This window comes from Podarcis cretensis, assembly GCF_951804945.1.
Source record: "Podarcis cretensis genome assembly, chromosome: 14".
Lineage (NCBI taxonomy): Eukaryota > Metazoa > Chordata > Lepidosauria > Squamata > Lacertidae > Podarcis > Podarcis cretensis.
Window position 1 is genome coordinate 6,577,033 of NC_137183.1, and position 12,964 is coordinate 6,589,996.

The 12,964-nt window shown below is 41.6% G+C and overlaps 1 protein-coding gene across 15 annotated transcripts in view; it reads right to left on the minus strand.

The window, feature by feature from the left end:
• Positions 1-12,964, minus strand: part of TCF12 (transcription factor 12) — a 143,315-nt gene that overhangs the window by 90,923 nt on the left and 39,428 nt on the right. For all 15 annotated transcript variants that reach the window (XM_079953268.1, XM_079953263.1, XM_079953261.1 and 12 more), the window contains exons 4-5: positions 6,472-6,545; positions 2,326-2,394 (exon numbers count right to left, since the gene is read on the minus strand). In XM_079953268.1, the coding sequence (XP_079809394.1) occupies positions 2,326-2,394; positions 6,472-6,545 (143 nt within the window). The remainder of the gene's footprint in view (positions 1-2,325; positions 2,395-6,471; positions 6,546-12,964) is intronic.

A 12,964-nucleotide genomic window follows, 5' to 3' on the forward strand; every position in this document is an offset into this window, starting at 1 on the left:
ATATTATAAGACACTAGCTGAACAAAATAACTTGCAGAGTACACCATCTATCTAGCATAATCTTCTAATGATTTGATCTTTTATCTAATTAATGCAGCAAGACTCAAAGTAACAAGTCACAACTCTCAAGTTTTTAAGAACCAAAGATAAAACACCAACAGTGGGGAGAAGTGAATCACCATCTATAGCTAACTGAAGCCACTAAATACCGCTGAAGCTTTGCTAAAGAATACAGTTGTGTTCTAGAGACATCCTAGTTAGCAATGGCATGTTAATACAGGAGAAACAATTCACAATATTAAAACTAGTATTATCGGCTTTGCTAGAGAGGGAGAAAGGCATGCAAATAAAGACAGGAGCCTAGCTATTATAAACAGCCTGGAGGAAATGAATTTTAAAAACAATCAACAAAAGCTGGTTGACAGTCTTTGAAATATAACATTAAAATGAGCGTCTAAATTTAAAATTTAGTTGTCTATATTCCCCTTCCCACTCACCATTACTGACGAACTTCAGATATTACTAAAATAAACTAATAAGCTTGTAAATGTAGTATGAACAGTGTGCTTGGCTCTCCACAAAACATAACATCCATATGGCTCTCTACTCAGAGGGTTCCACAACTCAAAAAACAGCTAACACAGAGTGGGAAAGACGTGGGAAACTAACACATTCATTGTGGGGGATGAGTGTAGAAGAAAACCAGTCAGTCACAGAAGCCCCTACCGTAGCACCCGCTCAGTGACAGGGAGTTACTGAGAAAGCCATTAAGATAAGGGAGATTGGGAAGGAAATTGTTTCTAAGAAACAGTTGGCAGGCTTCTCAAGTAACTATTGATAAAAACACAAGCCACCCGAATTGTACCCACAAAACTGTGCTTCAGAATGCCTTTTCCATTAGGTGACAGCCCCACCACCTCCACTGAGCACAACCTGCAGCCAGTAAAGCCTTGAAGTTAGAAACTGTAAAGAATGAGGTCTTAACCACAGATCAGTTGGTGAAAAAGGACTCTTGCATGCAGCTAATACCAGACATTTTGTATATCATAGTTCCAGGAGTATATTTCAGCTATACGACTAGCTGACCAGGTATAGCCTTGCTTCACTTGGTCACATCCTGGTAACCTCTTGTGTGGAATACTACAGTATTTTGTATAAGGAACAGACTGGATATGGTCCAAAAATTTCAGCTGGTCTCAAATATGGCCGAAAGGTAACCAATCGGGGTTGGGTTCTACAAATTTATAATCCCTATAATGGCTCCCAGACTATTTCCAAGCACAAATCAGTGTTGATATTGACCTTTAACTTTTTGGTGCCAACAAGACCCTTTTTATTTTCCAGACTTTGAGAGACCCAGCAAGATTTTAGATCATGTATCCTCCATGCTTAACAACTCAAGAGTTGTTTTAATTCATTATACCAATTATTACATTACATGTCTTATTGTTGTTTCTAAAAGTGATATTTTGCAAACTTCCCTGAGAAAACTGTGTTATATGGTGGAATATAAATGAAGAAGCATGTATCATTTATTCAGTGTTCCTAAAAGTTTCTGTACTTGAGCCTTTGTCTTGGAATGTAAGAATTTGCTGATGTTCAGACTATTTGTCCATCTAGCCTAGAATTTATGTTGTGAACCAACCTGAAGGCTTTGGGTATAGTGCGGTATACACATTTAATTAATTAATAATTGTCTCCTGTGAAAGGCTTCAGCTGCCCCGAGTCTCAGACAAGTAAAAGCCTTTCCCATCACTTGCTATCTGAACCTTTTGACTAGAGATGCCAGAACTAGAATCTGGAAACTGCTGTGTGCAAAGCAGGTGCTCTGTGGCCTCTCCTCTAAACTCATACCATCCCTTCTGAAACAATCTGCCCCTTTTAAACTTACACTGTGTCTACTACTCCCACCCAGCTGTGCATACAGAATCCTGCACACACAGTGATGTGTGCAACCTGTGGCTGACAAGGATCTGTGGACTGGTACATTAACATAACACTGGTATTTGAAGAAGACTAGAGCAGGGCATACCAGAGTTCTTCCTACGAACAGAGGAGGATGGAGATGAAGTGTCTATAGCCAGAAGTGCACTGTGTCCCTTGCCTGTGCTCTGCAGCTTCCCTGCTTAGCATAGTAGTTTAGATGGCTGCAATAATACATTTCTGATGCTAAGAGAAGAGTCTGTGGCTGTCTGCTGCACAGGCCTTTCTACTACTAGAACTTTGAACCCACCTTTAAGCAACTCAAACTTTTGAGAACCATCTTTTTTTTCCACTTTAGAACCCCAGATGCAAGCAAATAATTACAGAGAAAAGAAATCCCACCTCCTCATGTTTCAGCTTCTCAAGAGCTGTTGAGAGATCTGAGCTTTTTCCAAGGAGGCCACCATTTTCCTGTAAGCAAGGAAATATTCAGAAAAATTAGGGCAAAATTAAAATAACATTTGTTCCCAAAAAATTTTTAATATTGTACCTCACTTTAAAACAAAAGTCTGGCATTTAATGATTATGCTTAACAAAAAAAAAAAAAAAAAAAAGGGTTAACTACTGAACTGTTCAAGTGTTTGGTAGTTTGTTTTGCAGTCCTATATATGGAGCTGCATTAGCACACGGACAAGAGGTGGAACCTTCCAGAAGTTCTAAAAGGAAGGGTTGGAGCTCCCCTGCTTTCAGCCATGTGCTTTGTGCAAAGCAAGGGACACTCTGTTCACCCTCTCCACAGTACAGGCACCCTTAATAGATATTACTACCTGGACTTGAGACAGAGTCCATATAATAGAGCAAGAAAGTGTGACATATGACTGGAAAAGGGTTCGTTCTAGGAACAGCCAGAGGTAAGCAACCCTGTTTTCTTCATAGTCCCTGTGCAGTCCCTCACATGAGAAATTAGCAGGCTTGTTTTGTCACATAAACCACCACCCTGGCTGGACCACGTCTGTCTTCAAAGTGCAAAAAAGTAGTAATAATCACAAATCTGGAGTATACAAACTAAAACAATCCTTTATGAATTGCTTGAATGAAGTCCCTGAATGTTGCATTGTAGAAGCAACATTGGAATAACCCTGGCACAATGGACCTTGAGAGGAACTCGGCACATTTTCCTCTAGAGACTACAAAACTCTAATTGCCCTTAGAAGCAACTGAAAACATGTCTGTAAAGAAATGCAATTGCCTTCCAGGTGTCTCTGCAGTCAACAAAATTGTTTTGATAACAGATATGGAATTAGGAGTGAGCAGTGGGATAGCCAGCCTTACTGATATCACCAAACTATTCAGGGATGTAAAAACAAAAAGTGATTGTGAGGAATTCCAAAAGGATATGGTCACCTCACCTCAAAAAGGATATTGTACTGTTGGAAAATATTTAGCAAAAGGCTAATAAAACGATGATGGGGATGGAGCATTCTCTTATGAGGAAAGGTTGATGCTGTGCTTGGGACTTTTTAGCTTACAAAAAAAGGAAGTCAGAGCAGACATGATAGGTGTTTATAAAATTATGCATGACATGGAGAAAGTGGATAGACAAAAGTTTTTCTCCCTCACTCACAACACTAAAACTCATGAACATCCAGTGAAATGGAATGTTGGAAGATTCAGGACAGATAAAAAGGAAGTACTTCTTCATGCAACACATAGTTAAGCTCTGGAGTTGATTCCCACAGAAAGCAGTGATGACTTTCAACTTGGATTGACGCGGCAGCTAAAAAAGCCAATGCAATTCTGGGCTGCATCATTAGGAGTATAGCATCTAGATCAAGGGAAGTAATAGTGCCACTGTATTCTGCTCTGGTCAGACCTCACCTGGAGTACTGTGTCCAGTTCTGGGCACCACAGTTCAAGAAAGGACACTGACAAACTGGAACGTGTCCAGAGGAGGGCAACCAAATGGTCAAAGGCCTGGAAACGATGCCTTATGAGGAACAGCTAAGGGAGCTGGGCATGTTTAGCCTGGAGAAGAGGAGGTTAAGGGGTGATATGATAGCCGTGTTCAAATATATAAAAGGATGTCACATAGAGGAGGGAGAAAGGTTGTTTTCTGCTGCTCCAGAGAAGCGGACACGGAACAATGGTTCCAAACTACAAGAAAGAAGATTCCACCTAAACATTAGGAAGAACTTCCTGACAGTAAGAGCTGTTTGACAGTGGAATTTGCTGCCAAGGAGTGTGGTGGAGTCTCCTTCTTTGGAGGTCTTTAAGCAGAGGCTTGACAACCATATGTCAGGAGTGCTCTGATGGTATTTCCTGCTTGCCAGGGGGTTGGACTCAATGGCCCTTGTGGTCTCTTCCATCTCTATGATTCTATGATTCTATGGATGGCTTTAAAAGGAGATTAGACAATTCATGGAGGAGAAGGCTATTGATGGCTACTAGTCACAATGGCTGTGCTCTGCCTCCACTGTCAGCAGCAGTATGCAGTATGCTGCTGAGTACCAGTTTCTGGAAACCACAGGAAGGCAGAGTGCTCTTGTGCTCAGGTTCTGCTTGTGGGTTTCCCACAGGCATCTGGATAGTCACTGTGAGAACAAGATGCTGGACTAGATGGGCCATCAGACTGATCCAGCAAGCTCTTCATGTTCTTATCTCACGGTGAATGGACAGTAAAATAGTAAATGCAATTCAATTCAAGTATAAAGTGATGATTATGTATTTATAAAAGTATTTATATACTGCTAAATTACAAAACATATCAAGTGGCTTAAACATTAAAAAGAAAAAAGACATCGGGGCAAAAATCCTCATTTTACATATACACGCCGGGAGTCTGAACTGCTGGTGATTGACCAGAGATGAGACCTTGGGATCACACTGGATAGTCAATGCAGTGTACAGCAGCTGTGAAAATGTTGAATTCCATGTTAGGGAATGTTAGGAAATGGACTAAACTGTGGAATTCACTCCCAAAAGATGCAGTGATGGCCACCAATTTCAATGACTTTAAAAGAGGGTTAGATAAATTCATAAAGGCAACATAAACAACAAGGTTAACACAGTGGAGTAACCTCACAGGATCTCAATTCATTTTAGAGGAGACAAAGACTGAACTTAGAACAGGAAGAGACAAGACACCCAGGGACCATCTGCATGTCTATAGCAGTCAGTACCTTCTGTCACATAGCACACCGAAGTCTCTTACATTTTAAACTAATGCTCAATGGATGCACAAGTATCTGCCATATGGCAGGGGGAAATATCTTGTATCTTACCAATGCAAAGCCAGCATCTCAAAACTGTGTCTTGCCCAATACGACAAAAGCAAGAAAAAGATGTGCCTATGTCAGATATGACGCCCCTTGTGCTTGTAATTTTTGCCTACCCCTGGAATGCAAAGCTCTCTCTAATTCAGCCACTGGTGCAATTTTGTCTCTTGGTCTCACTGATGTATAGAGGACACTCTACAGCAGGGGTCAGCAACCTTTTTCAGCTGTGGGCCGGTCCACCATCCCTCAGACCATGTGGTGGGCCGGACTACATTTTGAAAAAGAATGAATTCCTATGCTCCACAAATAACCCAGAGATGCATTTTAAATAAAAGCATACATTCTACTTGTGTAAAAACACTCTGATTCCTGGACCGTCTGCAGGCCAGATTGAGACGGCCCCCGGGCCTTAGGTTGCCTACCCCTGCTCTACAGGAGTGGTGGAGAACCTGTGCCACTCCACATGTTGCTAAGCTAAAACTCCCATCATTCTTGACCACTCGCCATGGTGGCCAGGGTTGTTAGGAATAGGGCTAAAACAACATCTTCATGTCCAGAGGCTCCCCACCTTTGCCCTCCTGACTTATCCTAACTCAAAGTAAAAAGGTAATCATTTCCCCTCAAGTAAACAACTGTGATCTTTTATTTAACATTTATTAAACTATTTTAAATGTGCATACTATATTACTGATTCTGTAGAGCATTATGTTCACGCTGTATTATATTTAAAATAATCGGAATTAACAAAGGCTACTATTGTTAAAAACTTTATAGTTTTATTGTATCTTAAATACAATCCATGAACAGGATCTGCCACTTTTTAAAATGTCTGTAACTGTAAAGTAGACAAGTGGTGACTGCCTGGGTACCTGGATATTTTGCAGAAAGTGGCAAGCTGTTCCATGAACAGATTTTACTCAGGTAACTGCAGGGAGGGGAAAGGGGGGAGCCCTTTTTCCCAAACACTGTTGTCCCAGATCTCCTGCATATCTAGATTGGTTTCCATCACTAATGGTAAATAATCATTTTCTTTAAAGAAAATCTTTAAAAATGTAATTAATAATTAATTTGTGCAAAGATGTTCATCAATTCACCACTCAAGCAATCCTGCGAGATACAGGTATGGGCAGGAAGATTGCCTACTAATGTTTTCTTGTCTGCTGATAGTTTTAGGTACCACCTCTGAACCACAGACTGTATGTATATACAATAAATGCTCTTTTGTTAGCCATACTTCTGCCTATAACCAACTGTAGTCAAATTATACTCTTACCCTTGTAGGTTCATATGAAGGACTTGATTGACCACTTGCTCCCCAAGATGCAGCACCTGTTCGTTCTCCCATACCTAACAGTAGAAAGAAAGAGTACAGGCTATATAATATAATGCAAAGATTGAGGGAAATTAGATGTATACCATCATTCTATCACATGGAAGACAGAGCAAGCTTGTTTTTCTCTTGCTCTGGAAGGTAGGATTCAAGCTATAAGAAAGGAGATTCCGACTAAACACCAGGAAGAACTTTTTGATGGCAAGAGCTGTTCAATAGTGGAATGGACTCCCCTGCAGGGTGGCGGACTCTCCTTCACTGGAGGATTTTAAGCAGAGGTTGGATGGTCACCTGTCACAGATGTTGCAGGGGGTTAGACTAGATGTCCCTTCCAATTCAAATTATACAATTCTATGATTCTATGCTTGTTAAGATAAAAAAACCTCTTAGCTTTCTATCTTTCAGTATTGATCAGAAGTACGGTACACCCAAGAGAAACAGGGTGTGATACCAATTCCCATCCTGTTTATTCACAGCGTTTGTAATCAAGAAACAGACATCCACTTTACCCAATTGGAATTCTGGCCGTCATCGTTAATAGGCTTTGTACTGCTTCATCACCACCACCTTACACACATTTATTTATCCCATCTTTTTAAAAAACCATTTATGCTAGTGGTTATCACAACTGTGTAAAGCAATTCATTCATATTTTCATGATATGCTTGTATGACAAGGTACAGGCAGCCCCCCGTTTACACAGGGGTTACATTCTGAGGCACCATGTGCATCAGTGAAATCGAGTATAATTGCAACACACTGAAAAAAACAACCCTCTGCCACCATTCCACCCTTTTAGTGACAATTTAGTGACATATTTATGTTGTTTCCAGGTTCGGCGCAATGCATGTATATACACTCAAACACATACTGCACGTGCATAAATGGGGGGCTGCCTGTACCTCATTGCCTAATTTTATTTTTTTTCAGTAAATGCTTCTAAGCTCTTGTCTTTAGGAGATACTAAATCACCTTTTCATACATACTTTCTTCCTACTAGTATCTTTGGTGTACCCCTAGTCCCATTTCTCTCTCTCTCTCTCTCTTTTAAAATATGTAATATGGTGTGCATTTGGTACACAATTAACGTATTTTTCCGTGTATAAGACATCCCCATGTATAAGATGATCCCTATTTCTTTCAACTCAAAATTGAGAAATCAACATTTTGGATTTAGCAGCTCGGTTTATTTTCTTAATTGGTTTACTTTGGCTCTGCTTGGATCACCGCATGTTGTTGCAGACTTCATAACCTTGCAGCTGGGGACCTCCCTACCTGCTCAACCTCACATTCCCTCTCCCTTTGCTAGCATCCTAGCCTTCAATCAACCTGAGCAGTAGAAGCTGGCTCGAGGCAGCACACTGAGGAAGGGAACTTAAACAGCTGCATGGTGGCAGACACCTCCATGTTATTTCCAGGCTCCCCAGGAAGGAGTGTGCAGCTGAGGGTCTGGTGGGGTCAGTGATTGGTGAATCTTGCATGTGCTATATGGAGAGTGACTGTCGTTTTTGGGGTGGCTGGGTGAGTGAGTGAATTAGGGGCATGGGTGCTGGTTTGGATTTAATCCTTGGACGTTTGCAAGGTGATTTAACTGGGGCTAGCACCCCTTAACCACAAAACAGTTCTGCGCAGTGTGTGCAGCTTGTTTGTGTGTGGTCCAAGATCTAATTCCAAGACCTACTTGTCCTTGGACTGATGAGGCTAAGCTCAGACGTGCTTTACCATACCAGGGCAGCCCATCCAGCCCTTCATTCACCGCGCCCTCCATCCCACCCCATCGGTTGTTGTTGCTTTTGTGCATCGTTGGTCTGCTTGCTTCTGCTTTGTGGTGTCTCTTTCTCCTCTCTGAGCTCAGAGGGCTTGCAAGCATCAGAGCGTGAGAGCATTGGGATTGGGTGTGCGTTAGTGGGTTTGCCTTGCTTCTTTCGTTGCTCGCTTCGCATCAGCTTGGTTGCTCTTCCGGGTTTGCTGTAGGGTTCCACAGAGTATGCGTGCCTGCTTGCTGCCTGAGCTAAATTATCCCGTTTTTTTTAGCCAGCTGGCAAGCAACAGTGTGTTGGTTTTTTTTAACCCCTGTGCATTCACCATCTGTGTATAAGAAGACCCCCAATTTTTGACTAATTTTTTTTAGCTAAAACCATTGTCTTACACGGAAAAATGCAGTATTTGAGTTGCACTGGATATGGTATGCAATTATTTCACTTATTAGATATCCTCTTCTACAGAGAACCAAAGCCACCCACAGCATTGTAAATATAGACACACCAGATTCATAAAGGCTCAATCTTTTCTCTCATCATTCATTCCTCCTTACTGCCTGCCTTTTTCATTACTACACATGCTGTACTGACATTTCTGCCCAAAAGTCTTTCTCCTGGTTATTTCATGTCAAGTTAGAAGTATCACCACCTCTGTCTCTGTCTCTATGTGTGTGTGTGTGTGTGTGTGTGTGTGTGTGATTTGATCCCAGAATGTCCCGTTTTTCCTTAGGACATCCCTATTCAGAGAAATGTTGGAGGATATGGTATGCTACCCCTAAGCCAAAAAGATAAGTAACTAAATAACCTTTAGAAGGCATCTGAAGGCAGCCCTATATGGGGAAGTTTTTAAATGTTTAATGTTTTATTATGTTTTTATATGTGTTGAAAGCTGCCCAGAGTGGCTGAGGCAACCAGTCAGGTAGTCAGGATACATATTTAAAAATATTATTATAATTATCATCATCACCACCACCGTCATTGAATTTGTTGTTGTTTAGTCGTTTAGTCGTGTCCGACTCTTCGTAACCCCATGGACCAGAGCACGCCAGGCACTCCTGTCTTCTACTGCCTCCCGCAGTTTGGTCAGACTCATGTTTGTAGCTTCGAGAACACTGTCCAACCATCTCGTCCTCTGTCGTCCCCTTCTCCTTGTGCCCTCCATCTTTCCCAACATCAGGGCCTTTTCCAGGGAGTCTTCTCTTCTCATGAGGTGGCCAAAGTATTGGAGCCTCAGCTTCACGATCTGTCCTTGCAGTGAGCACTCAGGGCTAATTTCCTTAAGAATGGATGCGTTTGATCTTCTTGCAGTCCATGGGACTCTCAAGAGTCTCCTCCAGCACCATAATTCAAAAGCATCAATTCTTCGGCGATCAGCCTTCTTTATGGTCCAGCTCTCACTTCCATACATCACTACTGGGAAAACCATGGCTTTAACTATACGGACCTTTGTTGGCAAGGTGATGTCTCTGCTTTTTAGGATGCTGTCTAGGTTTGCCATCGCCTTTCTCCCAAGGAGCAGGCGTCTTTTAATTTCGTGACTGCTGTCACCATCTGCAGTGATCAGGGAGCCCAAGAAAGTAAAATCTCTCACTGCCTCCATTTCTTCCCCTTCTATTTGCCAGGAGGTGATGGGACCAGTGGCCATGATCTTCGTTTTTTTGATGTTGAGCTTCAGACCATATTTTGCGCTCTCCTCTTTCACCCTCAATAAAAGGTTTTTTAATTCTCACTTTCTGCCATCAAGGTTGTGTCATCTGCATATCTGAGGTTGTTAATATTTCTTCCGGCGATCTTAATTCCGGCTTGGGATTCATCCAGCCCAGCCTTTCGCATGATGAATTCTGCATATAAGTTGAATAGGCAAGGAGACAATATACAGCCTTGCCGTACTCCTTTCCCAATTTTGAACCAATCAGTTGTTCCATATCCAGTTCTAACTGAAGCTTCTTGTCCCACATAGAGATTTCTCAGGAGACAGATGAGGTGATCAGGCACTCCCATTTCTTTAAGAACTTGCCATAGTTTGCTGTGGTCAACACAGTCAAAGGCTTTTGTATAGTCAATGAAGCAGAAGTAGATGTCTTTCTGGAACTCTCTAGCTTTCTCCATAATCCAGCGCATGTTTGCAATTTGGTCTCTGGTTCCTCTGCCTCTTCGAAATCCAGCTTGCACTTCTGGGAGTTCTCGGTCCACATACTGCTTAAGCCTGCCTTGTAGAATTTTAAGCATAAACTTGCTAGCGTGTGAAATGAGTGCAATTGTGCGGTAGTTGGAGCATTCTTTGGCACTGCCCTTCTTTGGGATTGGGATGTAGACTGATCTTCTCCAATCCTCTGGCCACTGCTGAGTTTTCCAAATTTGCTGGCATATTGAGTATAGCACCTTAACAGCATCATCATTTAAAATTTTTAATAGTTCAGCTGGAATATCATCACTTCCACTGGCCTTGTTATTAGCAATGCTTTCTAAGGCCCATTTGACTTCATTCTCCAGGATGTCTGGCTCAAGGTCAGCAACCACACTACCTGGGATGTACGAGACATCCATATCTTTCTGGTATAATTCCTCCGTCGTTGAATAGGACATCCCTATTTTCATTTGAGAAATGTTGGGGGGGGGTATGTGTTTATGCAGAGGGGGAGGGGGAGGGAAAATTATTTTCCCCATAGTATGCATTGCCTTATACCTGCCATTCTCTTATGCACTCACCCAGTTTGTAGGCATTATTCTAGGTGGGGAACTTGTGGCTCTCTATATGAGGTTGGACTTCAGCTCCATTCATCCCCAGTCAGCATGGCCAACAGTAAGGGGTAATGGGAGTTGTAGTTCAGTAACATCTGAATGGCACCATATTCCCTAACTCAGGTCTATAGTCTAACTATCCACGAAGTTTGTTGTTATCAGTGAGCTTTGCTGGTTTAGTTTTCCTAATCTCCAAATAATTCATGAACAAATTATAAAGCACCCAATTTTGGACCAGACAGTTACAAATGCCTAACCAGTCCTTTTCTTCCTTCTTTTCTATCCATTTGTTTTAAAATCATGTGATCCTCTTACCTAATAGCTACTAAGGTTCCTTGAGAAACTTTAGTAAGTGATTGGGTCAAAGCTTTTTGCATTAAACAGGTTTCAGCTATTTTTTTCCTAAATATGATTTCATTTATTATTCTTATTCTTATTAATGCATATAACACCTATGTTGTACCCACTGTTCATTTTTTGGAATCTCAGACACTACTACAACACAGTACCTCAGTATAGTATGACAATGGCATTCCTGGACTATTAATGGCATATAAATAGCTTTAAATTCTATACAAACCCACTTAGCATTGGCCCAATAGTCAGGTTTATACAAAATCAATTTAGACAATTGTGTACACTCATGCGCAGGAGGTTAAATGAATGATAGTTTATCTATTTCAGCATCTTCTTTCTAAGGGTTGACATGGTGGAAACTCAGAAGCAGAAGATTACAATAAAGGTCATGTCACATTTGTACCTAGCATTTGGCACTGAGATGCACTGCTTCTGAAAATTAAGGCTGTGTTTAGCTATCATGAAAATTATATTATATCATGAAAATTAAACTGTGTTTAGCTTCTGAAAATTAAGACTGTGTTTAGCTAATAGACCTATTTCTGAAAGTACTTGGTGGCTATCCTTACATCTTGTGATAGTTAATTCTACAGTGCAACCATGAAGAAGCACTTGTCCCCCCACAAGTCTAATTAGACCAGGCAGAGGCCCTAATGTAGCCCACAACTGCTGTTTTCCCCATGCCACACCCACCTGCTATCATATGTAATGACAGGTGTGGACAGTTAAAGTTGTGGCTGCAAAAGAATGATCAGGAGCCTTAAAGTGCACTCTCAATTTTCCTTGGCAAGCACAACTTTGCATTCAACAACTTTTCCTGCTAAAAGCAAGGTTTGCCATGGTGCTGATCACTTGACTGGCAGTAGCTGCAAAATCCATTGGGATTGGCTACATTCAAGAGTTCCTGCATGCAATCCCTTTCCAAAGCAGAGCTTGCAGCTGGCACTGGTCAGCCATGCCCGAAGCCCCACTTTAAGCAGGGATGTTACTTTGCAATTTGAGTACCAGCTAGGAAGCAAAAGGGGGGGGGGATAACCAGGAGTGCATGTAAAAATGTGCTTCAGATTCTTCCGTTTGTAGTTGATTTTAGTTGATTGACAGGTGAGTCACATATCTGTCCAAGTGGTCCATGGACAGCGGGGAGCTCAGGATGCGGCCCACTGGTTAGATCCCATTCCTCACCTCAATCATTGTGTAATTACAGTGAATTCCCCAGTAACATGTACGGTGTGAAGAAGTACTCTTACCATGCCTGAACCCAAAGGAGGAATACAACTTCCTCTCCCCAATGGGCAACTATAGCTATTCACATTATTCCATACACTAGTATAAGATCATTATGTTATCTGCTATTTCTCAATCTGTCCTCAACAAAATTTGCATTCATCAATGCCACAGGTGACCATTTCCAGTGATCTCTATCCTGAATAATCACACCCTATTTAGATGTCCTGGGGCTTATCATCTATGTGATTTTTAGACCAGGCGGGAGATTCTCTTTTCTATCTGCTTTCCAACCTGAATTATTTGGCAGCATCTTCAAAGTGTACTGTCTCACTGTCCAGCATGACCCCCAC